The following is a 19844-nucleotide window of genomic DNA, read 5'->3' as shown; positions in this document are numbered from 1 at the left end:
CAAAGAAAAAAGTTTATTGAGTACAAGACTTCCAGCACTCAGAAGGAAACGTGTACCTAGAAACAAAATTTCCATATATAGTAAGCCAGACACCCCTTAATTACTCCAAAGACTGGCCACTGAGTACACTGCATTAACAATACTGTAAAACCGACGTTAATTGGGAGTATCCGGGCTCACGTGCCTTCGTTCAAATAAACAGGAACACGCACAAAATCAAAATCTCAACACGTCTTCAGCTCGAGATGACACACAAAACCGTGTTTCTAACAAAAAAAAAGCCCTAAGAGCCGAATTTATAGGCGGACGTTAAAATGTATATGCCTATTCTTCATAGAACTAAACAAAGCTGCTCTTAGCAGTGGACAACAGAACAGAATCAGAATGTTAAAATTAACCGAAAAGAACACCAACAATGACCCGACTTGGGTTACTGCGCAGTTCAATGGCCATAAAATGAGTAAAAGGATGCCACGTTTAGGCCACTATAAGCACAGGTTAACCACATGCGAACTGCAAGATCCCTTTTCCAGGAACGTGACAACTTTGCGTAGTCTGCCAACAAGACGCTTCGTGAGGAAAAACCTCACGCGTTTATAAAATTACTCTCTTCTTTCTTCTGTGTAAAGGTGGAGGTAAAAAAAACGAAGAAAACAAGAGGCAATGAGATTCCAATATTAAACCCTGTGACACGCACTGTGATTAGGCACCAGTGAAGGCAGAAAAGACCAGTTTCTGGCTGACACTGTGAGAACACCTTATCTTCTCTACAAACAAAATCTACACTATTCCACGCGAACGCTCGGCGTTCTAATAAAGCCACTCGAAAAGAGCTCCAAATGCGTTAGAAAAAGCGCATCCCATGGTGTCACAGCTCTTGCCACATCAAGTCTGTCATCAATGCAAGCACTCGGCAACGACCGCCATCAACTAGGCTCTTAAATTACACAGATGAAGTGTCAACCGTAAGTACGTTACAATATGGAGAATTCGCAGTTATATAGATTGCGCAGTTCTCATTCAGGCGAATCAATGCTCCACAATGGAGTCTGTTCTGTGGACTATATCGCGAAGCATGATTCTGTACATGAGATCCTGTGCGTGTGTCATCACTTAGGTCATGGATGAGAGAGACTTGGCACCACTGTAAGGTTCCCTATAGGTAGCGGAATGGTCCACCTAACCTGCTAAAATCAGCTGCCTTAAACAAAAATAAGCTGCTGCCTCAGCTGGGAACGCACATGCAGGATGCCAGTATACCTACCAGAGCCAGAGTACAATCCACAGTCCTCGAGGGAAAAAAACAAGAAGCATACCGACCGGCAGTGTATCTCGCGACTCGTGCTGCCTCCTTTTCAACACATTAACAATGCTTAAGACAGAGGCTTGCAACGAACAGTGCACCTGACTTTAAACACAGTTACCGACTGTCCCCACACTGTGCACACGCTTATATTTCCATGGCATCAGTAAACAGTATATCCACACTGTTCGATCCAAGATCACTCGCTTCGCACTGCGAAGTCAGGCGCATCCTGCCAAGGTTCAAGTTCATGGCTCCTTCCTGGTCTAGAGCAAGCAGCTGAGCCAAGAAGTAGGTCGCCACTTTGGGTAAAGGCGAAATGTTCGGGTGTCGTACTCATGGAGCACAGAATCCGGCTGAAAGCGGGTAGACTTCCACGCTTCGCGGGAGCACGTCCAGGCGGAGATGTCCCTCAGAAGTAGGTCTGCTCGGATCCCTCGTTGTTGACGCCGCTGGCACGCATGCGCACGCTACCGTTCTTCATCGGCCTCCGGTCTTCCTCCATCGGCGTCCGGCCCAACTTCTGGGATAGGGGCGTAGTCCCTGGACGAGAAACCTGGCGTAAAAACGCGGCACGTCATTCGGCCGTCCTCGCTCGACGGCACCGGTGGGCGCTTTATTGCGAGAAGAGACGCAGTCGCAACCAACGCGATAGTAGCAGTGAGACATTTAGGCACCTGCTTCGTGGTCGATAGCTACGCCAAACTTTACGGAAGGTGACAGGAGCAACAAGAAGTAATGAACTTTTAAGGCGCTACAGTCGGGGACAAAAGACTCCGGACCACGTGTTCTACTATCAGACAGCGGCTGGAGACCGCACTTCTGGAGATGAAAGAGCAAAAATTTAACTTTTACCTCCGCAAGTGTGGTCTCCAGCCGCCGACTAGAAGAACACGTGGTCCGGAGACTTTTGTCCCCGACTATACATAGCTGTGTACACAGTAAACCTTCAGCTTTTTCTCAGGGTGCGCTCCACCTAGCAGTAATCTTTGTTACAAGTGGGTTTACCGTCTGCCCTAATGAAAACCTGGTGTTATTTTTTTTTTTTTGTTCAGAGTAGCAAACGCATATTTCTGAGTACACTGGCTTGGTTGCAAGTGTTCTGCCATTCACATGCAGACAGATTTGGCCTTTTTTTTCTGAATCTCTAGATTCATTGGAATTTTCAGAACAGAACGCAACCTCACGATCTCTAGAGTGCTTATTAGACAAATCCTATTTTTGCGATGTTCCAGTTTCCAAACATTGTGAAACTTCATAGAAAATCTCGTGCATGCCTGCAAATAAAAAAATAAAAAAATGATCGCCAGATTTTTTTTTTGTCGGAAAAATATTGGCTTTGTCGAGACCTGGATGTTCTATTCTAGCGGAAAAATACTAATCTTGGGTCGAAATAACGAGAGGCGCCTCAAAGGATTAAAGGAACACTGCGGACAGACTGAAGCTGCTCTGTACAGAGATTACGCCGTTCCAACGACACAGACGCTACTTTCGCTGAAAACTTTTCTAGCTTACAAGCTGGAAAAGGAAATAAATAAATGAAACACAGGTGTCGCCATCATCGGTCAGTTTTGGAAGTAAACTGCGTGCGTCGAAAGCTTTGTGGGGCACGAATCCCAGAGGCTATAGCTACACGCATTTACTCTAAAGCAGGGATCACGGGGTCCTTTTCGGTGAGGACGGTCAAGAGTTTGAGCCGAGTGGCGGGAAAATGTTTAAATGCAAATTCCTCAGTAATGAACTGGTCTTCTGCTGCAAGACAAAGCTCAACGTACCGATAAAGAGCCCCAAACTCCATTTTAGTAACAACAAATATCGGATGTACTCCCTCAAAGGGACACTGAGGACAAATGGAAGTTGGCCTGTGTCGATAGGCTACCCCATTCTAATCATAAAGAGACTACCCTCATCGGAGACGGAGCTTTTATAAGCTAGAAAATACGAGGCGTGTCTGGAAAGTAAAGATACAAAGGTCAGCACGGCAGTGGAAAATTTTTACTCTATAAAACTTTAACCCAAAAGTAATCATTTACATATCTTCATTTTTCCACACATTTGCCGTCATTATCCACGCAAGTGTTCAGCTTGGGAATCAGCTTTCGGATGTTGTGGTCGCACAAGTCTCCCGCCGAACGTGTAAAATACGTCACGACTCTTCTTGTGAGCTCATTATCGGCGAACAGTTTTGCAGCGAGACGTCTCTTCAGATGAACAAACGAGTGAAAATAAGTGGGCGCCAGGTCCGAGCTATGCGGGGCATGCTCCAATATTTTCTGCTTGAACCTTGCCAGAAGCGAGGTGGTGTCATGTGCGGTATGGACCTGGGCACAGTCATGAAGCAGGCGTACGCCACTTGTCAGCACTCTCTTCTGTTTGCTTTGAATGCACTGCTGTAACCGTTGCAGAATGTTATTGTGCCCGGAAGCATGAAGTAAAAGTTCATAAAATACGCCTCATCGCCACCTGCCTACTCGAACGAATTCCATCTTGGATTTTTCAAAGGTCATCAGCGACAAAAAACGTGCTGTCGCTCGTTTTTTCGTCATGAAATAGTCATGGACATCGGCTCTGTCTTCGGCGTATCCAGGGTAGAGCACTGCACGGGCCTCAGTTTGAGGCCCAAGCCCGGCCCGGGCCCGAGACCTGAAGCCCGAGCCCGGCCCAGGCCCGCGGCTTCAAGCCCGGGCCCGGCCCTGGCCCGCTAAATTATCGCTCTAGTGAGCCCGGCCCGGCCCGTGAATCCCGGAGGAGACTTCTGAAGCCCAGCCCGGGCCCGGCCCTGCCCGTTTCACAGTAACGCTTGAGGTATACTGCTCACTGTGAGCACGTAGACTGCTACTATACCGATAAGAAACTGGCCGACAAAGGTTCTGAATCCACAGTGTGGCTTGCAGAAAGATGGTTCTTTTTAACCCAGAAGGAAGTGATTAAGAGTAGTGCTCGCCAGGCCCGTCTTTTGGACAGTGACCTCGTGTTGGTGCGCAATGATAAACTCGGAAGTTCTGAGAGCCAAAGAAAAAGGGCTGCATACGCGCGTAATAGACTACTTTGCATTCCCCCATGATTTTAATCAGTTATATTTTGCCGCCCGCGAAGTATAAAGCTGCCTAGCAAGCAGTGGGGTGCCATTTTTTTAGTGAACGCGATCTCACAGGTTAACTCATAGCCAAACTGGTTGCCTTTCAGCAGAAACGAAAAGCTAAAAGACTTGAGTATTTCACGGTGTTTGAAGACTATTAGCGTCCCAACATTTATTTCTGTATAGGTATGTTTTGGGATTACGAACGATCATGACCAATTAAGAGCGGTTGAATTTTTTCTTTTACTTGTGGAGAAGAAGATAACGCGCAAACCACGCGATAACGTACAGGGCAAAACACTTGTCATGACAACCAGGCTGAAGAAGCGAGGAGGGATAGATGTGGTTATGAGATGAGATTTACAAACTCTCGCGAGCTTTTGTGGCTATTTCATTTACGAGACGTTCCGGTCAGCTGATAAAAAAGAAAACCAACCGCGCTTTAGTTTGTGAATTTTCTCGCACGAGAAAAATATAGCTATAGAATAAAAGCTACGTTTTGCGGGCTTAAGGGCCCAAGAGGAGTCAGGCTGTGAGAGATACTGAAGCAGAGGGCTCCGGACCATTTCGACCACCTGGGTTTCTTCAACGAGTAATGATACTACAAAGTACATGGCTGTCATGCTTGCCGCCTAAATAGGAATGCGGCCGCCGAGGCTAGGAGCAAACCCTGGTTCCCCGACTCATAATCACACTAAGCCACCACGGCGCAGAACAGAAATAAGGAAATAAATAATTAAATGAATAAAGCTTAGTTTTTTTCTCAGCGCGTACTGTAACCCATAGCTCATCCGTGTCGCTGCTCCAATGCCGCAGTTTTGTACTTCACTCTGCAATAGTGAATGAACAGTCGGACACCAGACGTTTCTGTACGGACCCATGCCTGGCTCGGGTCCGCAGCTTTAAGCCCGAGCCCGGACCGGCCCACGGGCCGGGCCGGGCCGGGCCCCGGCTTTCGGGCCGGCCCGAGCCCGTGCAGTGCACTAATCCAGGGCACCAACTGAACACATTCTGTCGATTCGTATCAGAAACAGCACAGATCCGACTGAATGGCCGCTGGTGGTCCGCCTCTTGCGTGCATGAAGAGAATTCATCACGCATTGCACTCCGCGTTTGGCGGGAGTCTGGATCGGCGCAGGTATTTGTAAAGTGTGCCACTCGGCCATGCACCGGTAGGGCACTGTAAACCAAAGGGGAGAGGGAAGCTGAAGGTTCAAAGTATTTTTAAAACAGTGGCCCCACCTCTCGACTAGCCTAGTAACTCACTGGGTTGTATTCTTTCCGGACATGCCTCGTACCAAGAAACAAAATGCAGGTGTCGCCAACGTCGGCCGATTCCGCAAGGCAGCTTTTTTTTGCGCGCGAATCCCTGAGGCTAAGCAACACCGCCACTCACACCAAAACGGTGGCAACCAGTCCTTTTCGGTGTAACGCCAGGAGTGCGAATTGACCGGCGGGAAGAGTGTTAAATCCATTTTTTTTTTCGGCGATAAATGAGTCTTTTGCTGCCGGACAAAAGTCAGCGTAGCCAAAAAGGGCAGAGAATCAATTTTTAGCAAAAAAATAACTGAATGCAAACGTCACCAGCATCCCTTTAAAGAAGCATACTGGCGTTTTCGAAACTTTTTGCTCAAAGAACTGCACTCAGTGAAACATAACGGCCTGTAACCCTTACAAAAATTTTTTTAGACAGTCGATAGATTGCCCATAGACTTCTGTATATAAAGTCTGCAGACAAATCCTAGAGAAATCTATAGGCAATACAAATTCTGTAGACAGTCTACAGACCATCTATAGATTTATGGCCATAACTTTTAGTAGACTTCTGTCTATAGACTATGAATAGACAAAAATAAATATCTATAGGAAGGCAATAGAGTCTAAAAAGTCTACAGACTGTCTACAGACCATTTTTATAAGGGAAAGAGCGCGTTCAAACTGCCTGAAGTCGCTCACCTAGCCGACTGCACCCCATAAGCCGAAGGCAGAGGTAGGAGAGAGTGCAGCAAATCGCGCACGCAGCGGAGGCGTAGCCGAGGTAGCGGAATGTCAGTCGACCTGATAATTTATCGATGCACATTCCACCCAAGAGGTTTCCGGCGGCGACACCTTAAAAGAAAAAAAAAAGACGGACAAAGAAGTTACTTGTGTGAAACGTCGTTCTATCCTGACATCTGCACAACAACAAGACACTTCATTGACATACTAAAAAGCCTTCACACGAAGGCCATCAGTTTGACGCGCCAATGAAGCAGCGAAGGCTGAAAAGAACCAGCAAGGAAAGCGTCACGATGGACGCATGATGTATTCGAATCCCACTGGTGGCATGCGATTATTTTCTTCCAATAAGACATCTTTCAGGTAAAAATATATATATAATAATCATTCCCAATTTATCAACACCACAAATAAAAGGATCATTCCATTATGCTTCCTTGGTTTCGATGACTCGGCTTTCTTCAAACCTGTGTACACACAGACAGCGTATTGACCTTCACTTTTATTTGCACTTGGTTCGTGCACCCGCATGCAGCTTCTGGCCTCACAGTTAGACGGCTACGCACTATCGGGGACGGAAGTCTCCAGGACGCGCGAAAAATTATCTAGGCGCATAGCTGTCATGTTTCCTACTGCCATGTGACAGTAATATGCACGGCCGACAAAATCACTCTTTCAGTATGACAGAACATTCCAGATAAGCCGCATGCAACATCGCAACCATTTCTGGGCATCGCAGAGCTCCGCTGTGAGCTACTGCGATTCTTCACGAGCAAACTGGAACAGGTTACGGCACATTAACACAGACACCACACAGACACAGAGACCAAAGGAAACAAGAAGACTACATACCTACCGCAGTAAAGAAACAACACTAATCAAACAGAGCTTAGTAGCATTACTATAACGCTAAGATGAAGAGCCAGACACTAACAACGGACGCTCGCGCAGGAGGAATGCAGTTTCCTCCCTTACCAGTGTTTGTTTTACCTCCAACCGCTCGGTTCTCCCAGATTCTAATTGCCGATACCACGTAGTGAGTACGTGCAAACGTGTGCGTACCCAACGATCTCCCAACACGTGGCTGCCGCCACGAGTGCCATCATTTAGCTCTTATGCGGCCCTTACTCCATGTGTTTCCCGGCTAAGACTCTCTTCAAATGCCATCATACAGGCTTTTCATCCGTAGTCAAACCATTTCTCAGAAGCCCCGTACGTCGGTGACAATATTACTTTCGTGCTCCCTGTAGTTTGAAGGCTGCACAACAAAAGTACACCACAATGCGTAGCAAAAAGAGGAAAAACTCACAGGCAGTACGCTCTGACAGTACGCTACAAAAACATGGCCCCAGACGACACAGCAGCACAAGTCACGGACGGCGCGAACGCGAGATTCGGTGGAGCGAACATTTGCCGCTCTTTGGGCTTAAAACACATGTAGATAGCATGCCAAAAGCATCGATACAGAACTCACCGAGGCCTTCAAAAGTGGAACCCAAGATGCACATCATGGAAGCCGCCGTTCCCGGAGTAGCCACCCGCTTGGCGAACACCGTCATTGCAGAGTAGGCGAGAGGGAAGATGGCACCACCCGCAATGTCCACGATGAGCCCGTACCATGGGTTGACCAGGTACGAATAGCCGATGAACTTGATTGAGAACGCCAGGAAGGCCGCCGAGTACGAAAAGAAGTATCCGACGCGCTCCAGTATCGTCTTGGAAATAAAGAAGAGCGGGACCTCCACGCAAAGACTCATCACCGTGTTGGACAGGCCGATCATCAGCTTCGAGGCCTTGAGATCTTCCAAGTACCAGGTACTGAACGACCAGAGCACGCCAATTAGAGCCCCGACTATGAACGTCCACACTGTGAAGAGCACAATCTCGGCATTGCAGAACAAGGTCGCTATATCCTTGATAAAGTTCACAGACAGATCAGCCGTTCGCAGACGAGGCATGTAGCAGATGAGTATCACGTCCAGGACCATGATGGCAGCGAAGAGGTAGAAGCCGGGCTTGTAGTCTGTGTAGCTTTGATTGCTGGCTTCGTCGATCGTGAACCCGATTAGAGGACTCACGATACCCCAACTGATGGTTCCCCAAAGACGCTGGCGACCGAATGCGTTCACGTTGTCGCCGAGCAACTCGCAGACGGCAGCGTCCGTCACTGTGTACATGGTCGCAGAGGACGTCCAGGCGATGACGACCGACGTGGTGTAGATCCAAAAGTTGCCCTGATACAGAGTGATGTCGCAGGGACAGCGTAGTATGGCGTAAGAATCATTAATGGCACTTCCGCTGCCTGACGCATTCCCACACACGCTTGCTTTTCCCTCCAGGTCAACTACCGTGTCCGAGGCCTTTGTGATGTTGACGTCTATTGTGCGGCCATCTTCGAGAGTTAGGTTGCAAGAAACGGGGGAGTCTTTGCGAGCTTTGGATGCTGTGCAATAGTACGAACTCGCGTTTGAGACCACCATCTGATCCGAAGTGCAGTTTATGTATCCTTCGAACAGGCCATCGTCGTGAGTCTTGATGCTGGGGCTGAAGAAGACGACGCCGTGGGAAATGATCAAGACAACTTGAAGGAAGACGATCACGGCAGTGGCATTCTGTGTACGGTCGATGACGAAGCCGCAGATGGGCTTGAAGATAACAGCAGCCAAAGGCGTCAGAGAGAATATGATGGCGATCATGGAGGCGCTGATTCCAATCTGCCGTCCAATCACGGCTAGGTACGGGTACACGCATGCTTGTCCTAGATGTTGAAACGAAAAGAAAAAAAAATCACGATATCAAAATTACACCAAGCGCAATAATCATTTGCAGCACATAATTAATACGTTGTAGAATGCAGTGTTCGAAATGACGTTAAGCTTTATGTGAGACTAGCTCAAATGACACGGCTGCTCCGCTAGCGACACGCTAATCACTCCTGTCGAGCATTTTCGCTTGCGCTAAACAACAGCATTTGATCGCACGCATGAAAAATGCCAGCAGTCGTATGCATATTGTAATTTGCACATTTTATTGTATGTGGTCCCTCATAGCCTGAGTTGCTTCGGGACGTTAAACCCCAATAAACCATTTTATTGTATGTTGTATATTTCATATTATATAGTAGCGAGCCTCTATCATCCATGCCCTTGTGTGTTCAGCTGCATTTATCGCATGGCACACACCTGCAGGTCGAGTTGCATGCATGATCTGCCGTCATTTTGTCAAATTTGAAGCTAATATTTATGGCTTTCCACGCGCTAGCTAACAACACCAAGTACTTGCGCACTGTAAAAAAAAAATCCTACTGTATTTATTTGCATATAGGACAACCTGTTTCTTTCTTCAAAATTGCGCTTTCCAAATTCTGGCGACCACAAGTATGTGAATCATTGCCACGCATTCTTTGACCTTCATTCGCGAAAAAAATCGGGACCAACACGGTTTTCCCACAGAGAAATTGTCTGTTGAGGGTGGTGTCGAGGAGGGGGAGGGGGGGGGAGGAGATGGAAGCCATAAGTTCTCTTAAGATACCACCTGGGCGCCCAAAGTTTGTACGGAGCCCACCCCTACACCTTCCTCGGAGCTCTCACTGTTGCTTTAGCAGTTAAAAATAGTTAATCGTCGTTCCTTACAAGCTCATCCCAAGTCGAAAAAAAAAAAAGACAGAACAGTGTCAAAAATGCGACAAAATATTTTGTAAGGACAAATTTTTATATTTTGCAGTGCTTTTCTGTAGAATACAGAATCTTGAGTTGTCACTACAGGATCACGGCAAGAAACTTTACAGAGAATCTGTTGTGACCACAGAAAATCGACTCGTGTTTTTCGACCGTGTGTTGCTGAAAGTTAATAATCATAGATGTGATTTTGACAAAAGTTCTAACGAGCAGCCTACCTAGGCGGACAGAGACACGCAGGAAGCTCAACGGCTGCCGTTAACGGAAGGGTGCACCCGGAGACCGCACACGTTTACTCTTCGCATTAGTGTTTCAGCAAAAGCAAAAGCAAGTAGCCAGCGATAGAGTGCGAAAAGAGGGGAATGCGGGGAGGTTAACCAGAATAGAATCCGATTTGGCTGCTCCGCACCCACCGGGGGGAACGGGGCGAAGAAATGGAAGAGCAGAAAAAGAGAGAACGGCAGACACAACGTAATGCCGACACAAACCCGAGAGAAAGCGCTCCTCTTTACCGCAGGAAAGAAGCAGACTCGAGAACTGGGACGCAGACTGAAAGGTTTCACTGTTTATAAGCGCCCGCAACAGACTGGAGCAGGTGCAGACGATTTTACGTTCTGACGGCGCGCGACAGCAAAGCCTACTATTCACTGCAATACAAAGACGTCGTCTTCGTGAGCAGTAATATGTGCAGACATGAACCGAAACATCAAGTCGGTTCTCCGTAGCCACAAACAAAGCAGACGTCAATGATGACAAGGAACTTAAACAGGTTTCTGCGAATTATGCACTCAGACGCGAGCTACGGGGAAATATGGCCTAGCGGAAAATGCCAGTGCAATGCATTGCCCACCCTGAAGTCTTTCGGAAGAATAAAGACAGAACTACAGTGATATAACGTCAATTTGTTTTGAAGCAGCGCTGGTGAGTGGTGTTTAGCGTGGCAAAGCCGCATGCAAGCTATGAGGGTACGCCGTAGTGGAGGTCTCCGGAATAATTCCCACCGCCTGGGGTTCTTTAACGAGCACTGACATCGCAAAACGTACGGGCGTCTTCTGCTTTTCGTCCCCAACGAAATGCAAAAGACGCCCGTACCCAAGGAAATGCGGCCGCCGAAATGCGGCCGCCGCGGCCGGGATTCGATCCCGCGACCTTGGGCTCAGCAGCCTAACGCCGTAGCCCCTATACCATCGCAGTGAGTCCTTTTGAAGCTTAATAAAACACATTGACGGGCTAGTTAGTGTTGCATTGTTTCGATTAGAGTAACTGAGCGCTACTTATTTCAGACGAGGTGCACACAAAGATATGACAGGGCAGACATGAAAGCGCCCGTACTGTCATGTCTGTGTGCTCGTCTGAAAAAATCTCTGCCTCTCCCGTAAACGAGAGTACAGTAAGCATGAAATGTTTACGGGCCTAATGCCATCTCGGTGGACACCCGAACCGCACCGTACAGGAAGGGAGGAACGCCACCACCTGTTCAGCGCGATGCCTTGCCATTTGAACGCAAGGTTTTTTGAGGAAAGGAAATGGCGCAGTAATTCTCTGCCATCTCGGTGGACACCCGAACCGCACCGTAAAGGAAGGGAGGAACGCCACCACCCGTTCGGCGCGATGCCTTGCCCTTTGAACGCAGCGCTTCTCCCCCGGGCCCCTGTGCGCCTGCTCGGCTTTGCTTCGATGCGCGAAGCCCCTAAGAGATCACGTATGTAAACGAAGTGTAACGTGGCATTTATGTGCTTTTTGCACGCGTTATTAGAAATCGGAAATTATAATTCCGTGCATTATCAAACCCACAGCTCCACTGATATCTTGATAAACATTGAGAAGGCACTGGCAGCAGTTATTTTTTGTCTCGTTTGGAGACCAACCGGCGCTTGCATGCCGGTCGCGTAGGAGGGCTTACAGAGTCTCGTTAATTCTCGTTAAGTCTCGTACGGTGCCCGGATGTTCTCGTTTCAGAGCCCGGATGACTGGAATTCAGTGCCCGGATGAGTGGATTTCAGTGCCCGGATGAGTGGATTTCAGTGCCCGGATGAGTGGATTTCAGTGCCCGGATGAGTGGATTTCAGTGCCCGGATGAGTGGATTTCAGTGCCCGGATGAGTGGATTTCAGTGCCCGGATGAGTGGATTTCAGTGCCCGGATGACTGGATTTCAATGCCCGGATGAGTGGATTTCAATGCCCGGATGAGTGGATTTCAATGCCCGGATGAGTGGATTTCAATGCCCGGATGAGTGGATCTCGGTCTCGGCGTGACGTCACCACACTGCCGACAACGGGGGCTAAAAGCATTTCATGCTTAATAAGTAGCGCTCAGTTACTCTTCAAGGAACACTGAAGTGATCGACGCTTTTGCAACGTCCGCTCTGGCAAACTGCATCGAACGTAAGACTTCCTTGTAGAGATATCAGACACTTACACATCAACGGGGTTGTTATCAGCGATATCTCAGCGCTTCGCTGTTGCAAGATTTCGGCTGTGCGGTGATAAAGCCTATAATCTGAGGTGCCGAACATTCTGCCCATCCGTGAGGAAGCCATGATAGCAAGCAGAAGAGGGCCACCTTCCAGTCAGACAAAATGACAAGACAAAATGGGTGTTTGTGCCAAGGCTACACAGGGTGCAATGAGGGATGCCGTATAACCCACGGCTCCGGACAGATTACGGTCACCATGAGTTCCTTACCCGTAGCATGCAACAAAATCGCTATACATATTTTTTGTAATTTCGCCTCCATAAAAAGGACACCGCGCGGCCGGTATCGAACCCGCGACGTTTTGTACAACAGCAAAACGCTACGCCCACTGAGCCACCTCGGCGCGTGAGCTGCTCGTGTTTCGTAAACGAAGTTGAGAGCTCATTTATAAGCCGGCGACTGGAAACACTTGTGGAGGTAAAAGTAAAAAATCATGTTCTGTCACCTCCACAAGTTTAGTCCTCAGCCCGCGGCTAATAGCACAGATATCGCCTTCCTTGACGGAACACATGGACCAAGGACTTTTGTCCCGACTGTAAATGCTGAAGCGACAGGCGCACGCGCACGCGCGCACACGCACACGCACACGCACACACGCATAATCCGACTGACAGGCTCACGAAGATAGTAAAGTGAGACAAGAGCCATTGGGAAGTAGAAGAATACCGAATGATGGCCCGAGAATACTGCAAGACAGCGATGATGATGATAGTGAATGTGAAGTAGTCTGGTAGGGCATAAATGCTTCACGGTAGCAGCCGCTCGACCGGTTATCGTTTTAAGGATGGAATAAGGCAAAGCGCAACAATTGCACCTCGCCGTTCGGCATTGCAGTAAGGAGGGGGAAGGGGGGAGGGGGGTTACAAACAAAAAAGTACTGTACAGACTTCAAAACGAAATACGAAGACATGCCGCAGTCAACTACGCGAAAAACTAAAAGCTTCGGGTAAATAAACCTCAAAGTAGGCGAACAGGCGACATTAAAGCTTTCCACTACCACACTGCGATGGCATTGAAGGCATAGAAAAAGTAAAAAGATACTACTACCAAGTGGAAACACACAGGCTCATACACTGATAACGAAAGAAGCAAAAATAAGGAAGAGTGCCGTTACTATGTCTAATCGCAACCAAGAAACCTTGCCTCGAGTGAAAAGAAGGTTGCGAGAAGAAATGAGTGCGCATGCTCACAGATGGTTTTCTGTCTAAAAGAAGGAAAACTCATTTCAGAGCCCTCAGCTCGTTTGACGAAAAATAGAACGCGTCACCAGGTGTGCACGCTACGGCAGTTGGAGGCATGCGGTTGCATAGTCAAACTGTTTTAGGGAAAAAAAGCAACTGAAGCAAAGCAGAGCCAGGAACACAATCTAGTACTGATCACCCATACCTGAACCTGTGTGCAAGCCACACCTACTAGTAGCCAAAAGAGGGAAAGTTCTGCGGTTCATTTCTTATCCCAAAAGCGCGATCACGGAACAGGCGGCTTCAACTCGACATTCTATATACCTTACTACCGACGCGACCACGCGGTACCTCCTGTATAGGTCACGCTAGTTAAGATCAACGAAACCAATGCGCAGTCGTCAGCGAATGAAAGGCGGCATTCTGAGCGCGATACCTCAGGTTATTCCACACCGCGTTACGCCTGCTGGGACAGCTTTCACTGAAAGTAAGATTTCATATGATTTCGAGCGTCTCACGATCGACGTACCACTGCACGCCGCAGAATTTACCGGAGGACGACTGTGCGCCGACGTGTGAGGGGACAAAAATAAAGAAGCCAACGGAAGCCGGCTACCGGGAAGTACAACGGCGCGCTTCAGAGTCAAATACACGAGCGCCTACGCACCTGCCAGGTAGAGAAAGAAGTGGAACTTGAGCGGCAGCAGCTGCTTGTTGACGGATGCAGGCAGGCAACGGCTCCACGCGCACTCCATGGCTGCTGGTTCGTCCCTGGAAGCGGACACAACACTCACTGTTCACGCACGCTTCGCAGACGCACGGAAGGCAAGAGGAAGAAGCAACGCGCGGAGGTGTACTAACAAAAATCGGGCTACCCTTCCGTGTCGGCCGCTCACGCCGACCGGCCGCGCTCATGCATAATGCGACCAGCGCCAAAATCTCACGTCTTTGTTCGCCGATCGAGCATCGAGCGATGGGCACAGGAGCGGGGCACGCACTGACAAAAGCGATCCACTCGGTGAACAGACACGTGGTCGTTCCTATCGCTGTTTATGCGACTGCCTTCATTCGTTATCGCCGACCGTTTCGCCACGGCCGCTCGCATTAGCGGCGGGGCGCTGCATCAGTGGAGACAACGCATAAATCCAATACACAGGTGATACATAAAGAAAAGAAAATAAGCACCGAACACAAACTGCCAGCGGAATCGCCAATACAGGGAGGCCCCGGAAGCGATTGTGGCGTGGATGGGTTCCGGGGTCACTAGAAGAAAGCGTCCAACACAATCTTCCGCGGTCGATCACATACACCGCTTGTTAACGGCAACTTCTGACAAGCGTGAAATCACCGAATGAATGAATGAATGAATGAATGAATGAATGAATGAATGAATGAATGAATGAATGAATGAATGAATGAATGAATGAATGAATGAATGAATGAATGAATGAATTTGTTGATCTCCAAAGGATGGGTAAAAGGGATGAGGATCTTGAGCAGGTATAGGCGGCGTTTCTCGGCCTGGGAGGCTAATGAGCTGACAGGCGACGTTCCTTGGCCTGGGAGTCCGTTAGCCTTCGTTGCAGCCCTGGCCCGCTCCACCAAAGAAGCTGGTCTTGCAGATCTGAGCTGGTTGAGGACCTCCCACTGCTCTAAGCTAGGGCTGAGAATGATAGGCCCCACAGCTCTAGGTTGAGTGGTATAGGGCAGCTGCGTCTTTGCACCAGACGCATTTGTTATTGTATTGTGTTGTGTGCAGGGACCAGAATCAAACCACTGATTCCTTCGCTCAGTCCAGCTTAGTGGCAACCATACATTTCTTCGGCCACGCACCTGCCGCAGTGGCTCAGTATGGCCCAATGGCCTGAGCAAAAGTTTGGATGCATCAGCCCCAGTTTGCGTGTTTGACCGCAGCTGCATCTCGAAGAAGGCAAAATGCTGACATGCCCTGTGGAACGCAATTTCAGCAAAAATTAAAGAGCTTCAGGTGGACGAAAATATACACAGTCCTCCTCCACTGCGTCGCGTCTCGTAGTCCACAGTGCAGCTCCGGCTGGTTAAAGCCCAACACTAAGATGGCGGCTCAAAATCAACCACGAAAGGTCGCCAGCGCTCTGTTCGTAGGAGATGAGAGTAAAGTTCACCTTTTGTTTGGATGCAATGACAGACACGTCGAGCCGGGTTTTACCCGATTTCTGAAACCCCAAAAGATTAGATACAAAGAATAGATAAACCTGTCGCCATCACCGCCCGATTTGAAAGCTAACTGTGGTGCAGCGACAGTTTTCCGCTTCGCGGATCTCTCGGAGTCTAGGCTATGCTGCGTTCACTTCAAAACGGTGATCACGGAATCCTTTTCAGTGCAGACGTAACAAGTTTGAATCAAATGGCGGAAAAATTTTTAAATGCAATTTTATCAGCAATAAACGCATCTCAAGCTGCCGCACAAACAAAAACATTCCAAGGATGATACATAAAATGACTTTTACCAAGAACCAAAATTGGATCTAGTTGCTCTCGATGTCCCTTCACTGCTCATTGGAATTTCAATTACCGAGAGTTGTCGCATTTCGATGTATGCAAAATGCGAAACTGCCCTGTTTCATGCAGTGGTTTAATAAAACACGTTATCTTTAAGGAGCTCTGAAACACATTCTGAGGAGAGTACATAAACTCGCGAAGCCGCCGCGGCGGCTCAGTGGTTATGGCGCTCGGCGCTGACCCGAAAGACGCGGGTTCCGTCCCGCCGCGGCGGTCGAATTTCAACGGAGGCGAAATTCTATAGACGCCCGTGTACTGTGCGATGTCAGTGCATGTTAAAGAACACCAGGTGGTGGAAATTTCCGGAGCCCTTCACTACGGCGTCCCTCATAGCCTGAGTCGCTTTGGGACGTTCAACCTCTATTATACCTCTATAAATCAAATTAAATCAAGCACAAACTCGCTCATGTTCTGAAGCACGGGAACAACACAGACACAGAATGAGACTAACACGAACGAGTGCTACACCTGAAACTGGTTTGTATGTGAAAACCGCAAGCGCTTTTCGTGTGTACTCATACATCAAAATGACACAGCGAAACACAGTAAAACACAGCAAAATGACATGCTGCTGCTGCTCCTGTCACACACACTAACACAGTAGTTGCATACAGCTTACATGTGCTAGTCAAATTGGAGGCTAGTTTGCGACAGGGACTCGAACCCACGACACATGCAAATTCAATTGTATACCTTCCCAGACTACCTCTCCCCTTATGGCGCGGTTGAGGTGTACGCCGAGATGCGAAACACTTACTGCGCCATTTCCGTTCCTCAAAAGGCAATTTTCGTATAAAAATTGTGACGCAACCTCTCGTCGTACGCCGTTGCGGGTGGTGGCCCAAGACTTCTCGTTGCACATAGCGTACGTCTCTTAGGTTGGAGGCTATCTCGCGACAAGTATTCGAACCGAAAGCCCGAGTGTTTCACTCGTACCTCGTAGATCCAGCGTTTGCGGAATTAGGGGCGCGTCTTCGCACCTGCGCCGAGGTCGAACGCTCACGATGGCACAGACACACACTAATTATGCTTTCGCCTTCCCAGCACGTCAGCGGTCTTAAGTGGTTCGTTCATTTTTGAGGAAAGTAAATATTCAAAGTGTGATCGTTACCTACGTAAAAAAAAAACAACAGAAAACAACGCAAAAGTGCGCTACATTACTGTAATGTTGCAAAATAATTTGGGGCTTAACCATTTCGATGGAGGCGAAACGCAAGAGGCACCCGTGTGCTGTGCGATGTCAGTGCACGTTAAAGATCCCCAGGTGGTCGAGATTATTCCGGAGACCTCCACTGCGGCATCTCTTTCTCTCTCTCTTCCTTCACTCCCACCTTCCTCCCTTCCCTTGCAGCGCGGTTCAGGTGTCCGCCGAGATATATGAGACAGATACTGCGCCATTTCCTTTCCTCAAAAAACAATTTCAAAATTTTAACCTTTACATCATACTTGTTAATTCTTTAAATATGTTAAACGACTGTGGCATGAACTAGCGTGCTGTATCCTCGCACTGCGCCTTTATTTTCTCTTCTAACCGAGCTGAAGCAAAGACGATATCAGAAATTGCGTGATTCTGTTCTGCATGACAACGCGCCTGCACGTGGTGAAATTTTTAAGGTTGGTTTGGTTTATGGGGTTTAACGTCCCAAAGCGACTGCGGCTATGAGAGACGCCGTAGTGGAGGGCTCCGGAAATTTCGACCACCTGGGGTTCTTAAAGCTGGGTTTTTAAATTAGCTGCTACTGCCTCGCAGCTACCTACAGAAGCACACAAAATTTTCTTCCTCGAGAAAAAAATAAACTTTGAGTTCTTTCTGACCCTGGAAAACTTGGGGGGGGGGGGGGGGGGGTTGTTTTGCATTTGTTTTTTGAAAAATGCATTGCGGGTAAGTGCAAGCGTGGGGATGATAAAAAGCGATTCCCTATGAACTACACGCTTCTGCATTGCAAAGTCAGCAGACATTACATGAGAGTTGCTTATGTACCTGATCCCACATTTCGACTCACCTTCATCCTGCTTCGTTACCTAAATTACTTTTAGAGAAAACAAAGGTGTTTGGCCGCAGCAACCAGCGTTCAAACGTGGGTTAATCCCGGCTTATGATCGGTGATGGATAAGCTTTTAGATTGCTGGGATTGCCTATAAGTTATCATATATAGAGCTCGTACTCGCTGCCAAGCTCTCCAATAAGCTTTGAAATTTACAGATATATACTGGCTTGTTTGCCAGCGATCATCATTTTCCACTGCAGTGTAGACAATTATCCCTTGCGTACAGTCGCAAGAAAGTTCAGCACGCTCTCCTCGCGCGAACATTGATCCAGCAGCAGGTTCTCAGTATGGACAGAGAATTTGCTGGACTTTTTCCCGCTTGCCGCATCAACCGTCACATTTAACCCTCAGGAGTCGCCAGCCAGCCTAGCGAGCGCCTTGAGGGCACCACGAATGTAAAACTACCAAGTTTTAAGGCTTCAAGTTGGTATCATATCTTGACAACAAAGCTTTTCTATTAGCGTGTCTTTTGTGGCAACGCCTCATCAAAGTTTTTCTGTCACTCTGATGCCATTCGCTCAACAAACGTTCCTTTAGAAGTACACTTTTTTTTTCTTTATTTGTTCCTCAGACAGTCTCTAAGAGGAGGCCAAGGCTAAAGGCTAAGAGCCCGACGAGGCCTTGGCCCCTTGTACAAATTTTTGCAGCAACGAACAGAACTCAGGCATAATACTTCGGCCAGTAGCCAGTAATACTTCTTTGACCGCTCCCGTCTTAGCCGTGGTGCTATCAGCTTACGACAGCCGACGCTTAAATCTCAAAAGTTCATTAGATTGCCTCCTGGAGCGACTGTAATCGGACATCCTAGAAACATCGCCTTGTTCAAACTGAGCAGACCACCTAATGTCCGGTGACCCCGCATATAACAGTCTTTGGGAGGCCAAGGTACTACGGAATATTGGATGTACGCCCTGTTGCCAAAAGTAACCGAACAGCAGGTTTTTGCTTCTCAACCGTATAATGGAGCCTTAATTTACGGCATCCCTAAAGACCAAAAGGCGTCAAAACGTGAGGAAAAGGGCTCACTTTACTTTACAGAGATTCAGAGTTTAGGGGCTGCCATAAGTGCTCCGCTATGCGTCCGAGAAACAAACCACCGTTGCCGGGTTACTTTTGGTAAAGACGGTACGTGAACAAGAATTCCTAAAATATCTTTTCGTTGTAAAACTCCTTCTGTACCCGGCAAGAAATCATGCGCATATCCTTGTTTCGGGTATATTTGCAATCGTTCCAATATTTCGGGACAAAAGAAATGGTTTGTTTACTAGTTTTTTTTCTGGCGTCTAAAATATACGGAAATATTACATCTTTAATCGGAACACATCATTCAGCAAATTGTGCTGAGCTCGAGCATGGAGGGGGAACCTGTTCTATGTACAAAACATGGTTCAGGGAAAGAACATATACAGTGACGTTGCTGAGACGACTGAGCAATATGTAGAGACTCGTGATATCCATAGTTGTCCCGAGCTTCTTTTGTGGCGAGGCACGGCACACGCGTGGCCGACGTAGAATAAGGCACAGCGCTGCGAGCACAATAT

The 19844-nt window shown here is 48.1% G+C and overlaps 1 protein-coding gene across 5 annotated transcripts in view; it reads right to left on the bottom strand.

Moving 5' to 3' along the window:
• Positions 1-19844, bottom strand: part of LOC149359106 (major facilitator superfamily domain-containing protein 6-like) — a 42489-nt gene continuing 22645 nt past the window's right edge. For 2 of the 5 annotated variants that reach the window (XM_089571323.1, XM_089571321.1), the window contains exons 2-5: positions 14382-14485; positions 7855-9138; positions 6339-6491; positions 1-1846 (exon numbers count right to left, since the gene is read on the bottom strand). In XM_089571323.1, coding sequence (XP_089427449.1) covers positions 1716-1846; positions 6339-6491; positions 7855-9138; positions 14382-14485 — 1672 coding nt within the window. In that variant the 3' untranslated portion in view covers positions 1-1715. Of the gene's footprint in view, positions 1860-6338; positions 6492-7854; positions 9139-14381; positions 14486-14575; positions 14879-19844 lie in introns of those variants that run through there. The other 3 variants (XM_089571325.1, XM_089571322.1, XM_089571326.1) reach the window with 3 other exon arrangements.

This window comes from Amblyomma mixtum, chromosome 2, assembly GCF_055824585.1.
Source record: "Amblyomma mixtum isolate Tamu chromosome 2, ASM5582458v1, whole genome shotgun sequence".
Classification (NCBI taxonomy): Eukaryota; Metazoa; Arthropoda; class Arachnida; order Ixodida; family Ixodidae; genus Amblyomma; species Amblyomma mixtum.
Note: the sequence above shows the minus strand (reverse complement) of the source record. Positions and strands in the feature narration are given on the sequence as shown.